This window comes from Salarias fasciatus, chromosome 11 (assembly GCF_902148845.1).
Source record: "Salarias fasciatus chromosome 11, fSalaFa1.1, whole genome shotgun sequence".
NCBI classification, from domain to species: Eukaryota; Metazoa; Chordata; class Actinopteri; order Blenniiformes; family Blenniidae; genus Salarias; species Salarias fasciatus.
The window spans coordinates 11,274,233-11,300,381 of NC_043755.1; the positions used below are offsets into that span (position 1 = coordinate 11,274,233).

The 26,149-nt window shown below is 43.8% G+C and overlaps 3 protein-coding genes across 3 annotated transcripts; 2 read left to right on the forward strand and 1 right to left on the reverse strand.

The window, feature by feature from the left end:
• The first annotated feature begins 3,436 nt into the window (after positions 1-3,436).
• On the forward strand, positions 3,437-15,166 carry LOC115396474 (uncharacterized). Its single transcript, XM_030102357.1, has 5 exons — positions 3,437-3,505; positions 4,237-4,901; positions 7,820-7,832; positions 11,264-11,931; positions 15,058-15,166. Exons 1-5 carry the CDS (start codon positions 3,437-3,439, stop codon positions 15,164-15,166), a joined length of 1,524 nt encoding a protein of 507 aa, XP_029958217.1.
• Positions 15,167-15,524: 358 nt separating this feature from the next.
• LOC115396475 (NLR family CARD domain-containing protein 3-like) lies at positions 15,525-19,630 on the reverse strand. The gene is made up of 6 exons (XM_030102359.1): positions 19,300-19,630; positions 18,591-18,638; positions 16,709-18,506; positions 16,347-16,433; positions 15,985-16,152; positions 15,525-15,843 (listed from the first exon to the last, which is right to left on the reverse strand). The coding sequence occupies exons 1-6, from the start codon at positions 19,628-19,630 to the stop codon at positions 15,525-15,527; spliced, it is 2,751 nt and encodes a 916-aa protein (XP_029958219.1).
• Positions 19,631-20,833: 1,203 nt separating this feature from the next.
• Positions 20,834-25,839, forward strand: LOC115396810 (B-cell receptor CD22-like). Its single transcript, XM_030102847.1, has 8 exons — positions 20,834-20,877; positions 21,651-22,052; positions 22,553-22,864; positions 22,944-23,207; positions 24,038-24,310; positions 24,644-24,746; positions 24,835-25,000; positions 25,101-25,839. The coding sequence occupies exons 1-8, from the start codon at positions 20,835-20,837 to the stop codon at positions 25,251-25,253; spliced, it is 1,716 nt and encodes a 571-aa protein (XP_029958707.1). The 5' UTR covers position 20,834; the 3' UTR covers positions 25,254-25,839.
• The last annotated feature ends 310 nt before the right edge of the window (positions 25,840-26,149 follow it).

Sequence of the window (26,149 nt, forward strand, 5' to 3'; positions counted from 1 at the left end):
TCAGCACAATAAACATCACCATAGTTGTATTGAAATATGAGTTAACAAATAAATATATTTTATTTTTTTTTATATTATTCAGGAAATGTAATACAATAATTGATATTCGAATGGATGAAGTTCAATGTTCTTACCAGACAACAATGCCAGCAGTGGAAGGAGATGAGCAGTCCCCATGAAGAAAACACCCATTACCATGAAGAAGGTCACCTTTAAAGTCTGGATTCCTGAAATTGCAGCAGCTGAAAAATGCTTCTTCTGTTACATGCAGAAGATCTCTGCCATTCTCTAGTATTTTGCATAACACAAAGCAATATGTGGAATTTTCTGATCCAGTGGATCCTGGAAAAAGACTAATTTCCACAAAATGTAAATTCAGTGAATGAAATGGATGCCTTACCTTAGCAGAAAAACTGTTGCCTGTGTGTGTCTGTGAAGGGCCACTAATCTGTTGCTGTGTTTAAGTCCACCTTTTGACCACTAATGGATTCCCTCACACCCCCTCTGTTCTATTCAGTCTGAAATAGGAACTTGCTGAGTCTGTTTAAAGCAGTCAGCTTGAACCAAGAAAAGACTCTGAAAGAGAAACTCTATTGCTTTTTATAAGTTCTTCACTTCACAGACAGTAAAATGCATTCTCTGCTAACATAGAGTGAGCTGCTGCAAGATTCAGAGTTTGTGAATTTTGTTGTATTTTCTTGAGTAAATAAAATTATTGGACAGTTCATTCTGATTGTCTTCCACATCTGCATTGTCCATTACAGGACAAACACTCACACCCACAGGCAAGTGTCACTTCACTGATTACTTCATCATTTTTTTCTGGTTTTGGATAATAAATCTGAATTTTACACTCATCTTTGGCAGTGCCTGGCTCAGTGGGTACTCCTCCATGCACCTTCCTCCCTCAAACATCACAGGTCGATCTTTTTTCACCCAGTTAGTTTAAGAAAGTGAATATATAAGATAAGATAAGATAAGATAAGATAAGATAATCCCTTATTGATCCCCAGAGGGGAAATTCGGGTATTGCAGCAGTACAGGGCAAAGAACAACAAGGGTAGTGACATGGAAGTGACATGGAACTCAATACAGTTGACAATAATGATAAAGTGCCATATGAACGTTTCAAGTTTTCACATTAATCTAAACAGACGTGTTATTTTGAGCCTAAAACATTAAGAAAATATAAAAAATTGCTTGAGTTGGAGATGCAAATTCTTCAGCTCCTGTTTCATTGTTAAAAATGTCAAAATTACATTACTTTATAAAAATAGGTTATTAATAAGCCACATAAGATTACATGCAGGACTCTCATTTTTCAATCAGTCTTCCATTTGCCTGCTTTTGTTCTGGTACATGAAGACTCACAAAAAGATTTGTAGAACATTAAGCAATGATCTTAAGTGTTGTGATCATATTCCAGCATTGATGAAGCAATGGCATTAGCTAAAACATACAATTCCCTGGTTATTGGAAAAATGCCACATTAAGTTTAAATAAACAATTAAAAAACACAATATACAAAGAAGAAATTATCTGAGGAGTTGTGCTCTGAACAAAACCTTTTTGTGCTTCTGCAGTTATGTGGCCTGGCATTAGTTGTTTTTGGACTCGTGGAAATATTTCTGTGCAGCAGTTGCATGACTGAAGATGCCTCCACGCCAGGATGTGCCATTTTCCTGACTGGAGTGAGGCGATTGCCTTCGTCACGTTGTTTGGCTGGGATGGAGCCTTGAAACAAAACAGCCATATGCTCTCCGTGGTAATGCGTACCACAGGGCCACAGGGGCCAGCTTCAGGAATCAAGTGAGTATAAATTTCAACTATTCTGTGTTGTCAGGTGTGAACCGATTGAACACACATTCTGACTTTGTCCTTCCTGTGTAGTTTTCGGCTGTCGTCCACGATGGTCTCATTGACCTGATTGAAAACTATAACAGTATTCAGCTGGTCAGACACTCAGTGGAGCAACTGCAGGAGGATGTAAGTCCAGCATTATCTGCCTGACTCATTCTGACAACACATAACACTGCCGTATCCTGTTGGCCGGTCCTGCATGGCAGGTGAATAGATAGTAAGTTTTCGCCTTGTACTAAACATGACAAAAGACTTATAACTGGACAGACATATATACTTAATATCTTAGATTTGTTTAATCTCTGTTTCCAGCTTCGCTGTTGTGATGTGAACAGTTCTGTTGACTGGAGAGACTTCGGCCTTGATGGAAATTCGGTGCCTGAGTCGTGCTGCTGAAATGTCTCCGCAAACTGTGAGAAAAGGGTCATGACAGATGCCTCCAAAGTTCACGTACAGGTAAACTTCCCCATATTTGTTGCTACGGAGCAGAGAGTGTTGTTGATGACGTCCTTAAGACTCCTTAATGAGATGAGTTGAGGAGGTCTGACTGAGGACAGGCGGAGTGCAGTGGTCTGGAGGAGTGGAGGAAGTGGTGCGTTATGTGGAGATCATCAGAAAGGCAGTTGAATGGGGTCAGGCCAGAGTATGTCCTTTGGTGTGAGTCAGGAAGTCAATGCATTGATGGAGTCCAAAGCTGTCAATTCAGGATAACAAGTCTCTGGTGAGGAGGAGACTGTGAATGTTGAAGCTTCTCAGCAGTATTATATGAGGGGAAAGAGTGGAAAATTCGGGTGAGAAATGTGGTAAAGTCAGTTAAAAAATTAGAGTGCGGCTTCGGAGGTCAGTATAGAATAGTGTGGGGCGGGTCCAGGAAGCTTGAAACCAGTGAATGAGCTGAATGCAGGAACTGAAAGAGGCACGACTTTCCATTTCTGGTGGGGAAATTACTATGAAACCGCCACCACAGTTGTTGCCATGGGAACGAGAGTTGTAAACAAAGCCACGCGTGGTGGATTAGTGGAGCTGGGAGCAAACTTCCAGCAGGCACATATAAACACAGTAGCAGGGGCTGGATGGATGAATAAACAGGTCGAGGCTTCACTCCCACGCAAGTACAGAGACACAGTTCATTCCAGCCGTAAAACCGTAAAACCATGCCAGCTTCCATTCAACCACATTTAGTTGCATTTCATTTCTGGTTTTCAGTGATGACAAAACAACCTGAACATTTCTTCTGCTAATTTAGACAATTGGGAACTTTACAACGGTCAGTTATTAGTTTAACAAAATAAGAAAGGTGATGTGCACAACTGTGCATTACATTTAAAATAAGTAAATGAAAATTAAAATAAGCCTCAATATGTTTCTAACAGGTTTGGTCTGGCATTTAACACCAAATAATTCCTGTCATTTGTCACCTAAAAACTAAGTCTACAGGACTTGATACAACAAAGATGTCACTGTGTAAAGAGACAGATGTAGACGTGAGGGTGGCTGATCCGTCTAATAATATCTCCGCTTGCAAAGGGGGAAATGTGCTTATGTCTTCCTTTCTCACCTCGGGCTGCATGAGGCAATGAAGGCTCTGCTGCAGACCAACATCGTGTGGGTGATCGTGGCAGTGCTTGATACTAATTTCCTGCAGGTACATAACAGAAGTAAACCAATGTCAGTAACACATCTGAGTAACTGGGTCTTCTCATCTTTGTGTCTAAATAGCCTTGTGAACATTTCTTTATTGAATGTGTTGATATATTTGATCTTATTTGTGTGATTCTTTAAAACTTGAACTCAGGAACACTTTTTACAGACAGTCTGATTATTTGTGTTTTATTTCAGACACAATTCCATTACAGTTGGACAACATTCAAAAATCAAATGAATAGTTTCATACAATTAAAAAATAAATTCAAAGACCAGATCACCTGCAAATAATAATTCAGCTGCTAGTTCCTATGAAAGTCACAGGAAGGATGTCTGATTATCAGCTTCACAACATCGCTCATCTAAAAAAGGATGTGAAGTTGTGCTTTGTTCTGTGACTTATGACTCAAAGGGCTTTGATGAAATGTTGTGTTGTCTTGAAAATTGAAGTTCATGTCATTTTAAGCCTCAATTGCAAGAAAACATCAAATAAATAATAAGGTAAAATGGCATTGCAACCTTTGATTACAGGGCAGCAGTCCAAAAAGTCCACAGAATAATATTCAATTACAACAAGTTTAGTTCCTCAAAACTGAAAGTAAGCTTCTTCTTTACTATTTTATTACTAAGTATTCCTTAACATGTTCCCTGCTTAAATAGGGCATTCAAGAAATTGACTGCTTCTGATGTCAACAGCTCACTTTTCTTTCAGACACATTTTTGTTTCCTCAGAACAACAGGTTCCACTTTAACATCGCTGGAATAACAATCCCGTCCATCACTGAGAAGCCAGTAAAGCGCTTAGGCAAGATGTTTGGCAGCACATTAAGGGATACGGCATCCATTAAAACAACTTGCGCTGAGCTGGATGGTTGGCTGAAAGCAGCTGAGCAATCAGGGCTGCCAGGGAAGTTTAAGGCCTGGCTGTACCAATATGGGATTCTCCCTAGAATTCTCTGGCCTCTCCTGGTCTATGATGTGCCTCTGTCAACAGTGGAGACCTTGGAGCGGAAGGTGAACAGCCATCTCAGAAGATGGCTGGGACTCCCCAGGAGCCTCAGCAGCGCTGCACTCTATGGCTACAGCAACAAACTACAGCTGCCACTGAAATCGCTGGAGGAGGAATTCACGGTGACTAAGACAAGAGCAGTGCTGCAGTACAGAGACTCTGTGGACCCAAAGGTTTCTAATGCTGGTGTGGAGGTGAAGACTGGTAGAAAGTGGAGTGCAGAGAAGTCAGTCCAACAAGCGGAGTCCAGATTGCATTTCACCAGGCTGGTGGGAGCAGTGACAAGAGGAAGGGCTTGCTTTGGCTCTCTCCCGACGAGGAACGTGGCACCAAAAGGGAATCAGGAGCAGCAACAAGTTCAGCAGGAAGTAAGAGCAGGGCTGGAGGAGTAGAGGTTCTGTGGAGCTGTTATGGCAATTTTATTTAATAAAGGGCTTCCGCCGGTGAGTTCGTTTTGGTATCTTTTATTATGCTGTACAGCAGGAGAAGTCACGCAGTCAACAGAGTAACAGAGTGAGTTCTGCCCTCGCAGGGGCGTGCAAGCCTCTAATAACTATCTGCTGCGTTCACTCCCAGGGGCCTTGACCGCACCCAGCCGCAGGCTGGACACAGGAAGACTCCCACGAGTGCCGCAGCTGCTACGCTAAGATTATCAGGAAAAGTAAATTCTAGACAAAGCATTCATGGTTCCCCACACATCTTAGTGTGTGAGCTACGGTTGTTTACAAAAATACCTCTGCGAGCACTACAAGTGAGAAAAAGCATGCATACATGAGAAATTTCCATTACATTCCCCCCTTTTGATTAAATCAACCACGGTTTAATCAACTTCAACACATGGGAGATGCCAACAGACACCCCACATCAGTCAATCAACCCCAAATCATCAGCATCATCATCATCAGAATCATCAGAACGGTGAGCGAACAAGGACGCAAACAGTTCAGTGGAATGAAGCAAAGTATAATGAGCCAAAGTAGTTGTGAACATGCGAGCAACCAGACAACGGACTAGGGGAATAATGCAGCAGGAGAAAACCCCCAGAATCGACAGGAAAATAGCAAGCATGCCAGCAACCTTAGTAAGCCAAGCTCGCCAGCTGCCCTCAGTCAGCCATCCCAGAAGTCCCATCCAGACAAGGGGACACCCGTTTCCTGAGAGCTCAATTCAGCAAGCAGGGAAGACAGCTGAGTGTCTACGTTAGTCATGTTCTCTGAGATGTCAGGAACCCAGGAGCAGTGCTGATCACCTATGAGAGGGCAAACCCCCCTTTCTTTTCAAGAAGGAGGTCCAGGGCCACTCTGTTCAGCAGGCCCAGGACACACAGCCTTCTGCTCCTCCATGAGGAGGCCAAACCCATCAGTAACAAGACCAGTGAGGCTCTCATGCTGGTTATGAATGGTGCCATGCTAAGGGAAGACACCTCCTTAGAATGCTGCTGAAAAGGAGAGGGAAAGGGAAAGGGTAAGGGAAAGACTAAGACTAAGGGTAAGGGTTAGAGTGAGAAGCATTAGGATGTCGCAGCTCTGAGCCAGTGCTATTCCTGCCTGCATGCAGAAATGTGTAGAGAGAATCCTGGAGAGGAACAGGAACAAGGAATGGTAAAGTGTTAGCGGAGACAGCATAAGTCTTAAAAGCACAAACAGTACAGTTGGCATCATGTGACTCTGGAGCTACCGCAGGGGCAGCTCTCCGCCACAGGCTGTCCTGGAGTCCTGTGAGGTCCACCATACGTCTGCAACGAAGCAGGGGGGCCACTGTGGTTTGGGGCAGCAGCACCCTCAGGAGCAGGAACATCTTCACCGTTGCCTAGTGGAGGGTGGACTACCTCACACAGGAGCTGATCTCAGGGATTATTCTGCCCTGTGGCTGGGAGATCAGCTGCTGGAGTCAGGGTGGTGCTGGGAAAGGCTTACAGTGACTCGCCTGGCTCCAGGTAGCTCGCTTTGCTACCTTAAAGGCAGCATGAGTCCAGCAGGACCTGGACCTGGCCACTGCCTGGCCTTCCAGTGTTTCCTGCAGAAGTCCTTCACCCGGATCCAGTCACCTGGGTTCAGCCAGCGAAGAGTGGAGAGGCCCTTCAGCCAGGAGGGGAAGGGCCCTGTGATGGTCTGTCTGATCTGAAACAGAGCAGCTCCACAAAGTCCACCATCAGGTGGTCACAGAGTACTCAGGTGGCAGTGAGCAGCATTCCCCACAGCGTTCTCCTCGCCTTGCCTTGTGAGCTGCACACACCAAACACTCTACAGTGCTGTTCTGCCACCACTTAGAACTTCCCAGAAAACCACAATGATGTGAGCTGTTGGGAATGATAAGGCCTGATGTACCATTCCCCCCTCAGAACCACCATGTACACCAAGAATATATCACATCAGAATGGGTTAGTCTGTTAATCGAAGCTCCGAGCGAGAAAAAAACTGTCCTCATTCCCCAGAAAGTTGGTGAGAGTGTAAAGGAGGGGCTGAGCAGTCTGAAGAGACAGCTCAATGAAAACAACCTCAAACACAAGCTGCATGTTATCAGCATGCCCTTCAACGCCGTCCATTCCCCCGGCGTGAATCCCAAACAACCTGAGCCTGGCGGTCAAAACAGCGCATCGTGAAGCAAGCTGCTAATATAGAAGGAACATTATCATTTTACCAGAACTATCAGAACCATAACATCACAGTTTGTTCAATATCAGAAACAACGAAATGACAGGTCGAGACAGAAAAGTGAAGAAAGACTGCAGGGCCTGGGATGCTTCCAGTGCATCTGGAGTCCAGGAAACCTGCAAACATGCAGTCAGAGACCTAATGGGAGCAATAAAATCAAAATCATTTGGAATAAACTGTCGACAGCAGGAATACATTCCCAGGAAAGAGACAACCTGTTTCCTGGTGAGCGGATTTGGTGTGAAATCAGGTGTATCATATGGACCGTCCGTCTCAACTAAACACCTTCAGCAGTTATTCACGCCATAACACATCCAATACCTGTAACCACTGTCATCATCCAGGACGTGTTAATGTGACACTTGGCCTCAGTGTTACTCAGCAAGGTTTAGCTGAGCTTATTAAGCTACATAATCTATGTTCGGTCCACAAATATTCCAGCTAAAACAGATGGAGATGGAAGTTCCATCTGTGTCAGTGGATCTTGAAACTGACATTTGATTGAGGCTTCTTGTAGCCAATCATAAACAAACCTTCACTTAAAGGTCTAATACATGATTTTCTCGAAAAGACGAAGCCCCAAGTCTGTTACTCACTTTTTGAACAACGCGCATGCGCCAGACCATCCGCCCGGCTCTCCTGCTTCTCCCAGGAAACGCGGAAGTGTACGAGCGCGATCTCCGCTTCTCCGGCGTGCACGGCTCTGTTTACAGTTTCTGCGATCGTCCTCGCTCATAAATAAAGCTTTTTTCCCGAAACAGTTACAGTTTCATTATGTCAGACTCGCCATCGGTAAGTACTAGCTCAGAAGCTCACCGGCTACATAAACACTCTGAATGCGCAAAAGGGAGAAGCTGATTGGGCGCAAGCACGTAGAACCGCCTCGCGAAAGCAGCTCGTCAGAATGATTGACAAACGGACCCACCAGTTATTTAGATGATCCACCCAGAAATCAAAATCATGTATTATACCTTTAAATAAGTTCTCTTGTGTGTTTAGCATTGGTATATTTTCTCCATAATACGTACAGATAAACATAAAGTTCAAAATATTAAAGCATGACATCTTAAATAATTTCACTAAGACGATGAGCCTCACAGCCTGTGGTCAGAGCCACAGCGCTGTGGGGGGAGAAGTGACCCATAAGGGAGGCAGCCTGCTGCCTCTTCTTTCTCCCTTTATCAGGATTGATCAGTCCTGTTGACCCATTAATATTTCTCCCTTGAGAGTGACGAGATACAATAAACACATCATCATTTGAAAGTTGCTAAAATAACTTTAGGAATTCCAATTACCTGTCTTTTTCTCTGTCTGTGTGGTGTTGTAAGTGTCCGTGTGTGTGTGTGTGTGTGTGTGTGTGTGTGTGTGTGTGTGTGTGTGTGTGTGTGTGTGTGTGTGTGTGCGTGTTCTGACCTCGGCGATCAGCCAGCAGTCAACATGTCGTCATCACGTCGGAAGTTTCCACGTTCGTAGTCAAAACCCCATCGCCTCCACAACCTCCTCAACCGCCAGCCGCCCCGCCTCCAGCCTCTGGAGCAGCTCCCTCCATTATTGTGTCCACTGCTTCCACAGCCACAACAGTTTCTCCTTCTCTCCTGCATTAAAAAAAGTCTCAGCAGAAAGAGAAGAACAGAATCACCGCACATGTCCTCACAGGCTCAGGAAAAACCAATTTCTCCCTAAATCTGTGTCAATCTGAGTCCCTCTAGTTGTGTGTGTGTGTGTCTGTACTACCCGCTGCTGTGAAGCTGCTCCCCTCAGGTCAGCGCGGCGCGGCTGGCAATGGAGGATCGGGATTGTGGATCGGAGCGATGGGGGTACCTGCAGGAATTTTCTAACAAAACAAACAAATGCTTCCCAGACAGAAAACAAAACAAAAACACCTTAGTATATTATTTTGTACTAAATTATCTGATCGGTGCATCTTCAACCTCACATCATCAGCTCACTAGGCTGTGTGTGTGATGCTGTCTCTCAGGCCTCTGCAATTGTTTTATATTCAACTGTCCTCAGCTCCTCAGCTGATAAAGATGCAGCTACTGAATGAACTGTTTGTTTTACAGTTCGCTTTGGAGGGTCTGGAATAAAAAAAAACCCTCTCAAGATTAAATTAATAAGGTTTTACATTCTGATCCTAACAAAGTGAACTTTTGTTCCGTTTGTTCTTGAAAACACAATTCGCATACGTGGTTATTCGAGCATGCTCATTGGCATATCATGTCAATAGTACAAATTGCAGAACATGTACTTCAGCGTAGGTCTTACGATATGCTGAGAGAGATGGCGAATATTGGAGGGTTGGATCAGCAGTCGGCTGAAATCACGCGTTGTCGCACGAACCGTCCCAAATCATTCCATTGCCCATCGCGGGATTTGGCAAGGGAACTTTGGAAATATTTGTGAGATACTGAAACATTAAACAAAGACATCTGGACAGTAGACAGACATACAGACGCTTGCCATTGAGTCCTGTTAAAAAAACGTTGATATAGTCAAATCACTGTCAAAGTCCTGGAAAAAAACATTGTTCATAGTCAACATCACGTCCTGTATGCACAGTGCATATAATATGCACTGGGGTTTGTCTGAAGTTTTAAATTTGCGGTTGATGTGAGCACCATCTCCAGTTTGATCATCGACTGTCTGTCAATCAGAGTCATCGGGCAAAGTTTAGACAATAAGAACATGTCGCATCTCAGTGGACATGGAAAGCTTTCTTCTATCACCAGGAGTCAACATCCAATTCACCGTCCCAGAATCAACCAAGTTTATAAAAATAAACTAAAATAAAAATCCCACAGATTTCCGTGTTATCTTGAGCGTGAGCATGGGAAACCTCAGATGTACATCAGTAATTGAGCATGAAATACAATTAATCAATGTGTTGTTTTTTTGTATTCTTTTCAAGCTCTGCTACTCTATCCTGACCCTGTGCAAGCTGTGTGTCAGTGCAAAGCGCTTCTTCATTGCGGTTAGCGGGTTGTGTGTTATTTTGCGTACGTCACCCATGCCATCAGTGCGTGGTGATTTCATCTTCTCAGTCAGAATTTCCTCCGTCAGTTGGATAAGAATTCAACGTGACCCGGTGTCCCCCCTTCTTGTGCTCCTCTGCCTGGTTCTCCACACCATCGTCCATGTCCACAGTTCTTATGTGGGCAGTCACGGACCCAGTGTCCAGTCTGTCCACCAGCCTCACCCTGGCGTCCTCCGTCCCCGTCAGGGTGGTGCTTGTAGCTTGAGCCCTGAGGAGAGTTGCTTCGGAAGAACCATGAATGATGTTGTGCTGTTGGCTCGGTTTTTACTTCCATCGTTCATCCAGGAGGTGGTGCTTTCCAGCGCCGATGTGTTGGGAGTGTCTGACAGACCAGACCACTCCTTCAGTAGGAAGCCGATGCAGAGGTGGAGTTCGACACGTCAGAGAGAGTGGGAGTAGAGTAGAGCAGAGGCCACGGTGGTTGGATGGATGTTTGAAGGGGAGGAGTCCAGTCACTTTCCTCACACATCCGACGTCCAGTACGAATCAACCTCGAAAGAGAGCAGATGGCACGGAGACACATGTATCTGTAGTAAAACCCTTTCATGTCCCTCATGATGTTTTCTCTCCCTGTTCTCTCCCTAAGCGGATGTCCCTCTGCTTTCTACCTCTGCTTCCAGCTTCACTCATCCAAAGTGACTTCTCAATCTTCTTTTTATCCCTGGTTTTCCTGTTTCCCAGTGAACATTTTAGCAGAACCAGTCACTGTCTCATGCTCAAACTTCCCCCCTTTGGGGAACCCAAACCATTCACTCAATTCTCTCACACGTCCCACACACTCGGGCCCATACCTTCCTGACATGTCATTACATATTGGGGTGTCTGGAGGACTCTTCTCTTGAACAGATCTGTTACCCATTTTCAATTGGACGTCTCCAATGGCCTTTTCGCCTCTACGGTCCCAGCCCAGACCCGAGGGTGCAAAAGTGCTAAAAAACCCTCTCCAATCTCTCTCCCACTCCAAACACTAAACACTCTGGGAGGATTGAAGTTTTATGCTGTGTATTATAGTGACCGGCACTACATCAGTCACTCGCCCTCCAACCAGTCCAATATGGAAAGAACTCACTGGGGATGAGCAAGCAAGGCGCTTGGTTAAGATGGGAGAGTGCAAACCAGAGGCGTGTGACCTGGGCGGACCTGTGGAGAGCGGAGCCCCAGAGGATCAAGTTCCTTATCCAGGCCGTGCACAATGTGCTCCCTAGCCCTGCCAATCTGCACACTTGGGGCTTGGCAGAAAGTCCATCATGCGCAATGTGCTCCAAGCGCGGATCACTAGAGCACATTCTGAGCAGCTGTGCGAAAGCACTGGGGAAGGGCCGCTACAGGTGTAGACACGATCAGGTCCTCAAAAGCATTGCAGAGGCCATTGGGGGTGGAGTAGAGAGAGCTCGACGCTCCCAGCCTATCAAGAAGATCATGACCTTTTTAAAGGCTGGAGAAAAGAAGGCGCTCAAGACGAGAACTTCGACAGGTGTTCTGACCACTGCAAATGACTGGCAGATGTTGGTGGACCTGCAGAAACAACTGAAGTTCCCAAGTCACATTGTGAGCACCAGCTTGAGGCCAGACATCGTCCTCTTCTCCGAGTCCACAAAGCAGGTCATTATGCTGGAGCTGACTGACCCTTGGGAAGATCGTCTGGACGAGACCTTTGAAAGAAAGCTCGCCAAATACGAGGGTCTGGCAAGCAGCTGCCAGCAGGCAGGATGGAGATTAACTGTTACCATGTTAATGCCATTTCTAGGGTTTGGACTAGCTTAAAAAAAAGTATGATACAGCCCCTACGGGCGCAGTGGTTAGCGCTCTTGCCTCACAGCAAGAAGGTCCTGGGTTCAAATACCGGCTGGGGCTCAGGGCCTTTCTGTGTGGAGTTTGCATGTTCTCCCCGTGTGTGCGTGGGTTCCCTCCAGGTACTCCGGCTTCCTCCCACAGTCCAAAAACATGCATGGTAGGTTAATTGATCACCCTAAATTGCCCCTAGGTATGAATGTGTGAGTGATGTTTGTCTATATATGTCAGCCCTGCGACAGACTGGGGAACTGTCCAGGGTGTACCCTGCCTTCGTTCACAGCAGCTGGGATTGGCTCCAGCCACCCGCGACCCCGAAAGGGATAAAGCGGCAGAAAATGAATGAATGATACAGCCCCTTTAAAATAACACAGACGTGTAACACATGCAATGTAATTTAGGGACTGTATCTGGCCCAAGAAATTTTTGAAAAAGATTTTATTTTTATATTTTAAATTTCTAACATGTATTATAATTTAGTTGGATATGTCACGAGAAAGGTACTGGACTTCTTGAAGGCTAATTTTATTAGCAAAGAAGTTATATAACTTTCATCTTTACTATTAGGAGTAGATAAAGAAATACACAGACAAAAACACACTTTGGTTTCAGTAGGTCAGTAATATGAAAGAGTTACAAAATAAATATTCTTGATCACATTTAATTAAAAAAAAAATACCTGTGGACATGTCTCAGGCACGCAGCATTGTATTTCTCAGCTCACAAATGAGTCTGTGTCTACACATAATGCCAGAGGTGGACGATGTTTACAACCTTTCTGATATTTCAGCAGACCAACGTACACAGACATTCCCCAGAATGAGACAATATGAATGACTCGTGTTGAGTAAGAGGGGACCATGTTCACCACCTTATGGGCAGTCTATTAACGAGTGGGCAGACCAGTTTTTTTCCTGAGATGTTTTGGAGACAAAAGTAGTACCATTCATGTCTGATGGGATAATATTGTTTGCAGTCTTCTTCTTATGTCTTGTTATCTTATTTGCTCAGCATTATTCCACTGAAATGTTTGATATGTTTATTACAAAGACGTGTCTTGATGGAAACAAACGTTGCTTCAACATGTCTATCTGCTTTTGAGCACTGATGGTGACTGATGGTGAGTTTCCAGCTGTATAATAACATAGGCGGTAATGCAACTGTGCAGCATCTGCCATGATGACTTTTGAAAGTGTGCACAGATAGCAAGGTGGATGATCCCTTGAAGGGATTCCCTTCTCTTTTTTTAGTCCACTTGACAAAATATTTGCAAAGAAAAACTCTTGCAAATCATGTTTGTGATGGCTCACTCAGGTACCGAGATTCTTTAGAGGATGACTATTTGTGGAAAACATCTGGTTCTGTGCCACTTGGTGGCGCACTAAAACAGGATTTACATTTCCACACGCAGCCGCGTGAGATCGCCAGAGGGCAGCAAATAGAAGAGATCTGTGCTCTCTATTCCTCCTGTTATCAGAGGATCTGTATGGAGCCTCCCAGGGGACATATTGGAGGCAACAATTCTGTCCCCAGTCATCCACTGTGTTCACTACTGTATGTGAATTTAATTAACTTTAATAATAAGTCATTTGGAACGAATAGTTGTGAGCGGAGCAACAGATGAGGCATTAATGAAGGCATGAAGACTGCATCAGCTGGATTGGCATTGCATGTATCCCTTTCCAGATAAATCCACTGAAAACTTTTCCAACACTTCACCTGTGCAAGTATTTGTACAGGAGAGTGTTGCACTCATGAGAATCATGCACTCTGAGACAAAAAGTCAGCACTTGTGACTTTTACATAATGCCTTGCTTGATGAACTCCAAAAACTACAGTATATTTAAGAATCAGCTTTGGATATGAAGAAATTCTCTCTCTTTCAGCCCATAGGCAGTGTAGTTATCAGTGTTTTAATTTTAAGAGATTGTGCAGCATGCAGCTCTTTTCTGAATGATTATTTTCGGAGTGATGAAGAATGAACCCTCTAATGATGAGGCAGAAGTATGGAGGGAACACAATAGCTTTCATTGTTGTTGACTTCTTACAATCAGTGGCTCCATCAGCTCCACTTAAAGCAAGAGCAGAAAATGTGATGAAGTGAATGTGTGCAAATTGCATACCCACAGCTCTTTGTCCTGGCGAAATAGAGAAAGCTTGACTTAGACAAATGCAACTTAGTGAAATTGGAACCTTTTTTTTTTTCAGGACTGGAGAATGTATTTCTCTGGAGTTTCAGCATTTAGGAAACAATCTTTTAGATTTCATGATTGTGAGATGCCATCCTCTCAGTCTGTAAATGATCAGATCGATTGTCAAACATCTTTTCTTTCTTTGAGAAAGTGAATGTTGATGAAGTATTGTTGATATGATCAGCAGTTATCATAAATATGGCTTTCAGGTGGAATAAGCTTTGTATTATCTGAAGGCTGTAGATGTAATTCATGGTGACCTGGGGTTGGAAAACATACTGTTGGTTGACCAAAAGTCCCAACCTGCTGGTTTTCGTCTGGCTCACACAATATCAGCAGCTAAGCCAGGCAATTCAATTCAATTCAGCTTTATTTATAAAGTGCCAATTACAACATAGTCATTTCTTGACATTTTTACAGAGAAAACCCAACAGATCCACATGAGCAAGCATAAGTGACTGTGGAAAGAAAAAAAAAACTTTTAAAAAGAAGAAACTGTTGCAGCACCAGGCTCAGAGGTGGCAGATTTCTGCTATTCCAGTTGGGGTGAGGGGACAGAAAGAGAAGGCGATAGGACAGGCAGGTAAATTTGTTGTATCAACATACATTTGTGAAGTGAAGCAGAACTGGGAGCCGGTTCCACATGGTAGGAGCCTGGAGTTTGGGAAACCGCTCGCACCCACTGGATCGGGGCTGTCTCATTCAATCAATGGATCAACTCTTTTGATTGATGCCCAGTTAGAAACTGCACCCATTGAGTCCAGGTTGTCTCATTAGATCAATGGATCAGCCGCGATTGATGTTCTGTTAATCATCCAATCATCCAGTCCCTGCTATATTGGTGAGTAACTTCAATGTTGTCCCATCTGTTAGTGACAAAGTGGAGATGGTGTTAGAGGCTGATCTGATCAAGGTTCTTTCTCTTCCCTCAGGTCTGCAGAGGTATTGCTGGGAGTCGGACCACCCTCCTCTGCAGCAGTAGATGTTTTGTTGCTGGAGTGCATAGCCTCATCTTTGTACTTTGGCGCACTGGTCTGCCCTGCCAAGTGTCTGCCTGAAATGGTAATTACAACTAAAACTTTCATTGGGTGTGAAATATAGTATAATACACAATGAATAAGTGAGACATCCAGAAGAAATGGGACTTCTGATCAGACTGATGTTCTCTATGAAAGCTGAGGTACTCAGACCAGTGTCAGGGTCAGATACCAACGTGACGGACAAGTTGGTTGAAATCAGGGATGTTTTGAAATATATTGGCCAAATACTTGGACTATGCAATGTAGTTTGACTAAACAGGATTTGATTTTCACTCTTCTCATTGAACTCACACAAAATGATTATTTCTTTCCCATCAGATCTGTGGAAAACTTCAGTAACTCCTCAATCTTTGTCTGGAGCTCCTTGGCCTTCTCTGCGTTTTCTCCTTTCTCCACTCCTGCCACCCGGAGCCCATTCAGCACCGACTGCAGGGCGTCTGCATTCTTCACCGAGTCCATCTGGTCTCTGTCTACCTGAATCTCCTCCACCCAGTCCAGGTAGGCCTGCAGCAAACCGAGGTCATCCACAAAGTTTGCAATGATCCTTAGATCCGGTCGGCATTGTTCCAGGTCCCTCAGCCTCTTCCTCCCCACCTCTCCGATGTCATTCCCAACAATGCTGAGAAAAGAGGAATATCAGGTTAAATCAGAAGTAAAGAAGCTCGTAAGATAACCTTCACAAAGGGGAACAACAAAGAAAATTAAATAAACATCAAGTTCCACTAGATGGCAGTGTTAGAGAAGTGTTTTTTAGTCTTACGTCAGCGTCTTCAGAGAAGTGTTTTTGCTGAGGCTGTTGGTGATGTTTTCTGTTCCTCTCTCTGTGATGCCGGTGATATCCAGATAGAGTTCCTCCACAGTGGTGTTGTGTTCCAAAGCATTCCACAGCTTCAAAACACCCTCTGGACCCAGGTTATTGCCACACATGCTGCATACAAGTATATATTATTATAATATATATTATTTATATTTATATTATTATTCAAAAATGCATCAAGACGTTTATGATATTTAATGTTCTTATATTGCTGGTCAGGTTAAATCTTTAAATTTTCCATGCATGTGTAAACTGTGAATCTTAAAATTTTAAAAGGCAGCTTTGACATATTTGTATCAACTTACTAGAGCTTCTTGACTTGGCACTGATTCGATTTCAGAACTTCAGATTCCAAAACTGCCGCTTGCTTGTCCAGACAGTTGTATCTCAAACTGCAAGACAAAAAGAAAAAACATCAGGTCAGATTTGTTTTCTTTGTTTTTCTAGCCGAGCAATTATAAAGGGACTTGAGTCCATCACTGCAGATGTTGGACAGGAAGCCCTGGAGAGACTGCCAGTATATCTTAGAACTAACACCCGGACAAACCAGCATGTGTAGGAAGTGAGGCGATGTGTATTGGCATCAGCCACTGCACACTCTTGGTTCCAAACTTGCTTTGATCACATTATTTTTTTATATGAGTGCAGTGTAAGGTGAGCTACTCACTAGAGACATTCACAGCGATGTAATATCGGTCCCAGCTTGTCGAGTCCTCTGTTTCCAATGTTGGAGTAACCCAAGTTCAACTCCTTTAGACTGTGGGGAGAAAACTGCAACACGTAGTGCATGGCCGCACAGTCAACAACACTCAGCTTCATTTTGAAAAGGTTGAGTGTCTTGATCTCTGGTGCTGCGATGCTGGTGGTCTCCTCTATGTGGAACTCCATTAAGCAGTGGAGAAGATTCAGTGTTGTTTGGTTTTTCAGTTTTCTTTCCTTAAACTGGTTTTGAAACCACAGTCCCAGCCTGGTGGGGATGTCCTCCACACGTTTCACAGTTGGATCAATGAGGCCTTCCAGCTGACCTGCAAGCCGAGCTCGAAGCATTCCCATGAAGAAGCGAGTGAACATCTGGAGGTTCTCCAGCTTGTCCATGTTGAGGTCGTTGCTTTGCAGGAGTGCAACAGTGGAGGATGACGGATGTATCCCAAAGCACCACAAGTCCAGAGCCTGCATTATGTCCTCTTGACTGAAGAGGTTGGTGGCACAGTAGAGGGCAGCTAGATGCTCTTGAACAGTCAGGTGGAAGAAAGAAAACGTCTCCACAGTCTCTTCTTTGTGAGCACAGAGAAAAGTGCTCTGAATATCAGCGGGAGTGACGCCGTAGTTCTTCAAATCCTCTCTGCTGAATATGATCTTGGTCTGCAGCAGGTTTTGGTAAGCCAGTTTACCCAGGTTTGTCAGCTGCTGCTTGGCCAGAGCAAGAACCTCAGATCTAGGTGTGGTTCTTCCTGCGCTGCCCTTCAGCGCATGGTGCTTGATGACAGTGAAGAGGTAGCAGAAATACACCTCGCTGACTGTTCTGGGAGGGTTCACCTCAAGAGAATTGAAGTCACCGTCAGTTTGAGCTGATGAACTGAAGAACTCTGCCATAGCAGTGCAGATGATGTAGCAATAAAGCGGAATGAAGGACAGAGCAAAAATGTTGTCGTTGTTCACTATGTACTCGCAGACCTTTGCTGCAACTTGGTTGTCGTTGTAGAACTTTTCAGTGTATTCCTTCACCTGGTCCTCCTCGAAGCCAAGAACCACACAACATCTCTGGAAGAAATTCTTGGGAGCCTCAGTGGAAGGCCTTGTTGTGAGAATGACCGACGCTTGTGGAAGAAGACTTCCTTTGATTAAAGCCACCATCAGCTCTGACACTGACACCTTTGAGCCCACGTTGACGTTCTTGCCCTGGCTCTTCCAGTCCAAAGGGAATTTGAACTCATCCAACCCGTCCAAGATGAAGAGCAAAGTTTCTGGTGAGGCCAAAAGATCAGGCAGAGCTTCCTTCAGATACCGAAATCGCTCCTGGAGCAGATCCAGTAAACTCAGTGGCGTGTCAGTCAGATTGAGCTCTCTGAAGCGCAGGTCAAAAATACAGGTGAATTCACGCATGTTCTTCCCAATGGCCCACTCATAAACCAGCCTCTGCATCGCCACGCTCTTTCCAATCCCTGCAATACCTTTCACCTTCACCCTTTTGGGGGCCCGTCCTGATGTTTCTTGGGGGCTGAAGAGATCGCATGGTCGGATGCGCTGACAGGCCTGGTGGACATAGATACGGGCTCGCCTGCGCTCTAAGGCAAAGTATTCGTGTTGGCTATTGTCGACAAAGTCGTCATCTTCTGTCACGAACAGGTCGGTGTAGCGGATCTCGATGTGAGAAGCAGAGTTTGAAGCATCTGCGCTTCCCTCTGAGTAACACTTAAACTGCTCTGTGCGTTTCAGCAAGGTTGTTTTATGAGCAGAAATGGAAACTGGAATGAGAAATAGAGATATTGGAGTGCAATGTAAAAATTCCATCACATCACATAGATCGAGTGCTCCTGTTCTTGACGTACCTCTGATGTTGGGCTTCAGACTCTTCTTAGATGTTATTTCATCTTCAGCTGCAAGATGAAAATCATAAGATGAACTTGAGTTCATCTCTTCAGTTCCAGTATCAATAAACTGAATATACTGTTCAGGTATTGATCATCATTTTAGAAAAAAAAACATCAAAAATGAAAATCATATTGTAAATTTAGTTTATATAAATTATAAATTCATACCTTTAACTTGGACCTCTGGAGAGAACCCTTTGCTTTTCCTTTTGATCAGTTTTTCAATGAGACCTTTATGTTTTTTCTCTGTAGATTTCACAGAATTCAGAATATGAATTATAATTTAAACAATAGATGATTTTTGTTCTTTTTCAAGTTTTTGCTAAAAATACCAGTCATACTCTTATTTGACATCTTTTTATGAGTGAATACTTATGATAGAAGTGGTGCCAATTTATATGACAGAAGTCAAGATACCTTATTGAGAAAAAACTTTGGCTTATTGCCTGGAGGAAGTATCAGGACACGTCCAACTCACAGTATTTAAATCAGACATACCATTATATATTCCATTCTTTTTTTCAGGCACCAGTAAAGCTCATATTACTATTCCAGAACTCATGATTGCAATGACAAACATTTGGACCGGCGTTACTGAGCCAAAATTCTGTCATCTGTTAACACTGCTTGAGGGGGGAAAGTCAACAGAAAGTTGAAGACACCTTACCAGGTCCAACCTCTCCAGGTACAACATGTGGTTTACTGATGATATCATTTCTGCAGTGGTTCCCCACCCAGTCCTGTAGGTCTCTGCAGTAATAATCCTGAACGTCCCTCAGCACCAGCAGGAATTTTTTGCTGTTGTCCTCAGTGGCACATGCAGTCTCCAGTGCCTGGGCCACAGCATTAGAAGGTGTCCTCTCCAGCACAGACAGGTAGTCGGAGGGGGAGAGCACCCCAGCATCACGGAGCCAACGCAGCAGGGGCGCCGGATGGTCACACGTCCAGTTCAGCAGCACATCTCTGTGAGACCGGAGCAGCTGCTGAGCTGAGCTCATGGCCTTTTAATGCACAGCTGGACTTTTATGACAAATCAAAGAAATAGATGAGATTTGAGTAAATACAAAAGCTTGACATGGGAAAGGACTGTGAAAGAAAAGCACATTTTCACGTTTCTGCAACCTGTATCCCACGCCCCACACACACACACACACACACACACACACACACGCACAGACACGCACACCGACACTGACTAAAATTGTCTGCACACCAATCAATCAAAGACATACCTTGACAAGCTGTATCGATATGGCCCCAGGTGCTCTCAGTCTCCTCCGGTGTTGCTATTGAACTCAAGAGTGGCGCAAACGCCGTGCTGCTCATTCTCTGAATTATGGTGCAGAAAGCAATTCAAACACCGTCAGTTGGTGCAAAGTTCAAACAATGTTGTGACCCGCGCTCTGATTGCTTCCTCTCGTTTGATCTCGCAGAATCATGTGCTTTATAACCAGGAACTAACAAAGTCTATTGTAAAAATAAGATAGTGACACACACACACCGTCTACGGTGTATTAGCTTTAGCGATCATGCTTATGAAAATGTTTGCATTGTTTTCTCAGAAATTCAGCTTTCTAAAATTTTAAATGATTTTATTTTTCATCAAAGATTTCTGTCACGGTTAATATTTGTTTTCCTTACTTTGCATACTCGTGATGCCAATGACCTATGTACAGTAGCCTACTTACTTTGAGCAACTGTGCAGTAAACCCAGCGACAGTCAAAGAAGTTAAATGTCAAACTTTATGTGGAACTTCAAACATATGTTTTTTTCTGTTTTACCCCTCTGTCACTGGAAATTAACTACAACCACATTTTGGTGTCACGGCGTTTGAGGAAATGGCCAGCAACATGAGCATGACTCACTCACTGTCATGTGTCGTCTCAGAGCAACTTGCTGAGGTCTTTTGTTCCCCTGCAAGTCATTCTTAGGATCAGCAGCTGAGTGATTAACTGTAATAACTGAATAAGTTTTGAAATCTATCATTCCCCAATTTAAAAACAACACTGTGCGTTGCAAGGTGAATTCATCTGACAGCAGTGACAGAATATACAAAATGTGAAAGATAAAGGTGAAAAGTTTGGCTGGACTGCTCAAAGTGAAGTCATGGCTCAAGCAGCACAACGAAACAATCCCACTTCCCCCTCCTTGCTCCTCTGTTCATCCTTCCCTGTCTGCGCTGCCAGAGCAGGGTTGCAGTCATGCATGCAGACACCGTCTTTCTTTCCTGTGCTGTGATTTTTGGTAAGTAATTCAGTGAATTATTAATGCAAGGATTTCACTTTTAGCTGCAATTTCAAGAATATGTAGCATTCTCACTTGTGTAATGACTCAATGTGCCTGAAGCCATAAGCTGCAACTTTGAATATATATATATATTTTTAAATTTTTCTGTATGTGGCTTGCAAGATGTTCTCTACCGATGAATATGGAATATCGAGAGATGAACATATTCTTTATTAAAAGTGCCATACTCATTGTTTTATTATACGATCTGTTGTGCAACTAAAAATGCAGAGATGCTACATTGTGTCTATTGTATTATTTACCCAAAAAGTATTCATATAGTGTAAAACATCGGCATTGTGGGCTAAAATCGCAGTTTTCCTCTTCCCTTTTCTAATTATACTCCTGTTGCGAAATTTTTCTGTGTCATGTTAAGCATTGGGATACTGGGTCACCGCAAGCTGGAGAGCAAGACGCATGTTAATTCAAATTTTGTCTTTGCGATTAACTTCCTTAACAATTTTAAGAAATTCAAGCCATTTTAGTGTATTTTTTGGAAGAAAATAAAAAGGTTGGATATTGTGTACTTGTATGGTAGTGGTTAGCTCACTCCCCTCGAAATTAGATTTACCTTGCTCCAAAGAGGCTTTGGGATAGTTTCTGTGTGAAATTTTCACAAGTTCTCCCTGTGCACTCTGGGGGATATTAGAGTTTTACTCTCACAGCTGAAAACATGTTGAATTGAAATTCAATCCTGCTTGCTCAGTGTTCTTTGTCCTCTGTCTCACCAGCAGCCTGTTGGAGGACGATACAGGCCGTCTCTCCTGTCCCCTCGGTCCCCGACCGTGTCCGGGCCCTGGCGGGCTCCTGTGTGGTGATTCCCTGCTCCTTCACACCTCCAGCTCCTCATCCTCTCAGAGGGAGGAAGCAGAGGGTGGATGTGCGGCTGAGATTCAGAGGCGGAGGCCAATTTTTTCCCCTCCGAAGCACAGCTTTCAACAGTCAGGACAGAGATCAAGTGAGCCGCGACTTCCAAGGCCGGACGTCCCTCTTTGGACGAATTGCAGATGGCGACTGCTCAGTGAAGATCGAAAGGATCAGACAGGATGACCCTCAGGCTTTTGAGGTTGCTCTGAAGGCAGGAGATGACTTGCTCTGGGGAAAGCCACAAAACTTCAAGCTGGATGTTACTGGTAAGTGGAGGAAAATATGTTCAACCTATTTCTTCTCAGTTAAAAAAGATCTTCTTTATTTTAAGGATACAGCGAGTTTACTCTTGTGTACAGTGAGAATTGTCCCCTACTTTTAACCGATTCTGGCAGAGTATTTGAGGCTTTAGGGGCTTTAGTTAAGGGCTCAAAGGGTTGACAAGTGAAGACTTTCAAATGTATCTTGTACACTAACTACAAACTAAATTACCGTACTTTGATGGTTTCACCAATTTGACAAATATTACACATAAAAAGAGTTTATGATATAATCTGGAGTAGATATTCATCTGCCTAGAGTTAAATGCCATGCAAAAGTCAGAAACTCAAAAAGATGTAACCAAAGTTCTATTGAAAGACAGATTTTCCTGCATCAATGCACCTTTGTGCTTGTTTAACATAGAAAATAAAACAATAATGAACAGAAACGAGTAAATAAAATTAAGCACTAATGGTGAAATGGTGGACATTTCTCTTCCTGACAGACACACCTGAGGCTCCTGTGGTCAGCGGCATGTTGTCTGCCACAGAGGGGCAGCAGGTCACTCTGAACTGCTCCGTCAGCTTTAACTGCCCCTCCAGGCCTCCGGCCCTGCAGTGGAGATGGGAGCGAGGGAGTCTGCTGAACGACACCGAGCCTGGAGAAGTGCAGACCCTCCACACCGACCCCCACAGGCTGACGTTACTGGCCTCTCTCTCCTTCACCGTCTCACACCAGGTGAAGCCCAGGCTCAAATGTGAGGCCGATTACCCAGGAGCCAAAACTTTAACCACGTCCAGGGATCTTCACGTCACATGTAAGCACAAATTCCAGTTGCACCTCTGTGTGTTTGGATTCACTTTACACTAAATTCTCTTCTTTGTTTCTGCTTTCAGTCTCACCTAAAGACGTGAAGGTGCAGGTGCAGACCCTGACCGTGCACGAGGGGGGCAGCGCCTTACTAACATGCTCTTGTAAAGCCGATCCTCCAGTGACAGAGTACCGCTGGTCCTACACACAACACGGCCACACCGTGCACCCCCACCAGCGGACGCACACGATCCGGGTGTTCAACGTGACCCGGGACATGAGGGTCCGCTGTTCAGCTCAGAACCTGATTGGTCGTGGAGAGTCGAGTCCCACAGCCCTGAACATACAGTGTAAGTCTCCCTCTTCAGCCTCTTCCACTGGAATACATACATTAGCATCCCAGACATGCTACTGTTTGTTTTGTCTTTTATAGTTTGGATTTTGGTCAAAAGTTCAAGTGTAACCTCACTCAACTGCAATATTGTAGTGGACTGACCCAACCTGAAGAACAATACAACATCATGGCAGTGAGATGAGACAGTGAATAACTAAAGCTCACATAAACTGCTCCTTGATATAGTAAAAAAAAAAAAAAAAACAATAATAGAGGACAGACTAAAGTAAGCCAACATGGAGGAAAATTAATATTACCTTGCTGAGAGTTACATGAGAAGATATCAGGATAGATATAAAGCAGTTAGTTAACTGATTTTACCAGAAAGCTTAGAGAAATTTCAGGGATTTAATAAAATTACTAAAATATGTTAGCTGTTGAGCTTCAGAAGTGCTGGTCAGTGTATTTCCTCTTTGTAAAGGTTCTGTTCACACATTCCACCAGCTTCTCATTGAGCTCTCAGAATGTATGAAAAAGTTAAGAAGCAGTTTTCCCCTTTTTTTTTTTTTTTAAATTTATTTAACCTTTATTTATACAGTTGGGTCCCAATGAGACCCAGGGTCACATTTTCAAGAGTAGTGTAAAACATTACCTGTCACATTAATCGTCAGTAGGTCTTTATGTTTTCAGATGGTACCTCATGATACACGGGATACTCAAAATAAAAAGTGGTGATGAACACTTACAAATCACAAGTGTGATATCAAGAGTGTGAATGATTTGAAGCCAGTGTTAAAGCTATAGTTTCAGTCAAAGGTGTAAATGTACTTTTTTCCCCTCCTGCAGATAAGCCAGCCATCCTCCGGCTCTCCTCCACCTGCACTGTGGAGGATTCTAAGGTGCTCTGCAGCTGCTCGGTCGACTCCAACCCCAGACCTGCCGTAACCTGGAGCGTCAACGGGACTGTTCCACCTCAGGATTACAACCTGTCTGCCACATCAGAGCCCAACCTGCTGACGGCGACTTTAACAGGCTACATGGACAGACCTCAGACGGTGATTTGTTTTGCTTTCAATGCAGTGGGAAACGACTCGCTGGTTTTGCTGCAGGGAGGCAAAGGTGTGTTCAAAGCAATGCTTTTCTCTCTTCTCTAATAAATGCAAGAGCTCTACCTTTTGTTTATTCACTCTGAAGCAAGGTGCTGAACATCTGTGCAACATGCCTGCAGCTTAAAAACATAAGTAGAAGAGAGCAAGCTGAAGGGCGGATATGGAGAAAGGCTTCAGCATTGTACCATTCTTGAACACGAGTACTTTTTCTTGGCCTAGTGTGTTTATGTTTGTTGCACAGGTTTCACCATAAGTACAAGCAGTTTGTAGTGAGACGCTACCATTATGGAAAAGTGTAGCCATTAAATTCTGATCCACTGCTATTGTTGCCGTCCATACACAGAAACAGCCCCTCTGCTGTGGTTGGTTCTGCCTGCTCTGGCCATCTGCCTGGTATTATCGCTTCTGTCTATTCTTGTCTACTGCTGCCGGAAGAAAACTAAAAAGTAAGTGGAGTAAACCTGTTAAATGTTTCTTTTATCTGTTTCACACTCGCTGAATTTGAAGCTGACAGATTTGCTTTCCCCCTTTCAGACATGTCCTGAATCGACATCCTGCTGTTTACCCTGAGGGAATGGGGATTTATCAGGACAGGATGCCCCTTTACATCAACTGCACGGAAGTGACGCACATTTACACCAATGGCAGCTACCAGCTTGTGTACCAGAACTGCACTCCTCTTTTTGTCCATACCAAGCAGGTAATTGTTTAATATGACCTTTATAGTGATAAAGTAAAAATAAAAACTCATCATCATCATCGTCATCAGAGAATGAGCAGCATTGTGGTGTGATTTCCAGATGCGTCCGATGGGAAGAAGAGGTGGGGAGAGAAGAAGAGGTAGAGAAGTTGGAGGAATGGACAGACATGCTGGTCTGGGAGTCAGACGAACAAGAGAGGTCCAGAACACTGTGGCAGATGCAGATACAGCCATCTACCTGGAGATCCTTTGAACTCAGAGCCACATTACTCTCATATTCTGTAATATTCAGACTTGTTTTCATCCTTGTTTTCATCCTGATTGTCATCTCTGTCTTATCTGATTCCGGGCTAATGTGTACATTGTATATCGATGTATGTATATGAAAAGCATTTATTGTGCGGTGAGACCTCTTGGACACCAGTGGTGGTCTATCTCACTCATTTTTTATAATCGGTGCAGTTTTCTTCTCTGAGTGTTGTTGTGTGAACTGTGTCTTTACCCTTTTATGAAAGAAAGCATTTGAGAAAAGATTTGATAAAAGGGCCATCATCACCTTATCAGTGATGCCTGAGAGAATACAAGTCCAAGGTTCTGATATATCTGCCACACTCGCACCGCCTACTTTTGATTTGCAGAGAGAGAGAGAGAGAGAGAGAGAGAGAGAGCAAGAGAAACAGAGAGAAAGAGAGACCTCTACTGACATTTGTTCCTCATTTTATGAGTGATGGCTCTGTTCCATTAGAAATCCCCTAGAGCTTGACTGGTGTCATTCATAAATCCTGGAGAATGTTAAATTGAATTCAAAGAACATTTTTTATGATGATTTTAAGACTAGATTTACACATATTATATATTTATTGTCCTGATGTTAGTAAGGTTAGAAATAAAATTGCTTTCATCATTCAAACAATAACTCGACCAATATATCAAAATATGCAACTACTGTCCAGTTTGCCTGTCTGGTTGGATTCATATTGATCATTTGTATTTTTTTGGGTGATTGTTTACATAAGCTTTATTTACAAGTAAACTGGCATCGGTGCCTTCCTACTGTATTACTACAGTGTGGCGTGATTTTTTTTTTTTTTGATACATTCCTGTGGTTACATTATATCTGTATAACACTTCAGTCTTGTTTGCCTACAT

Bases quoted from the DNA above. Each gene is read 5' to 3' on its own strand.
- LOC115396474 (XM_030102357.1), top strand. From the start codon at position 3,437: ATGAAGGCTCTGCTGCAGACCAACATCGTGTGGGTGATCGTGGCAGTG. The intron at 3,506-4,236 runs GTACATAACAGA...TTGTTTCCTCAG, and splicing joins TTGATACTAATTTCCTGCAG to AACAACAGGTTCCACTTTAA. The intron at 11,932-15,057 runs GTTAATGCCATT...CCCATCTGTTAG, and splicing joins TGGAGATTAACTGTTACCAT to TGACAAAGTGGAGATGGTGT.
- LOC115396475 (XM_030102359.1), bottom strand. From the start codon at position 19,630: ATGAGCTCAGCTCAGCAGCTGCTCCGGTCTCACAGAGATGTGCTGCTG. The intron at 18,507-18,590 runs GTACGTCAAGAA...TTCTCATTCCAG, and splicing joins TCTGAAGCCCAACATCAGAG to TTTCCATTTCTGCTCATAAA. The intron at 16,434-16,708 runs GTGAGTAGCTCA...TTTGTCTTGCAG, and splicing joins CATCGCTGTGAATGTCTCTA to TTTGAGATACAACTGTCTGG.
- LOC115396810 (XM_030102847.1), top strand. From the start codon at position 20,835: ATGCATGCAGACACCGTCTTTCTTTCCTGTGCTGTGATTTTTG. The intron at 22,865-22,943 runs GTAAGCACAAAT...TTCTGCTTTCAG, and splicing joins CAGGGATCTTCACGTCACAT to TCTCACCTAAAGACGTGAAG. The intron at 23,208-24,037 runs GTAAGTCTCCCT...CCCCTCCTGCAG, and splicing joins CACAGCCCTGAACATACAGT to ATAAGCCAGCCATCCTCCGG.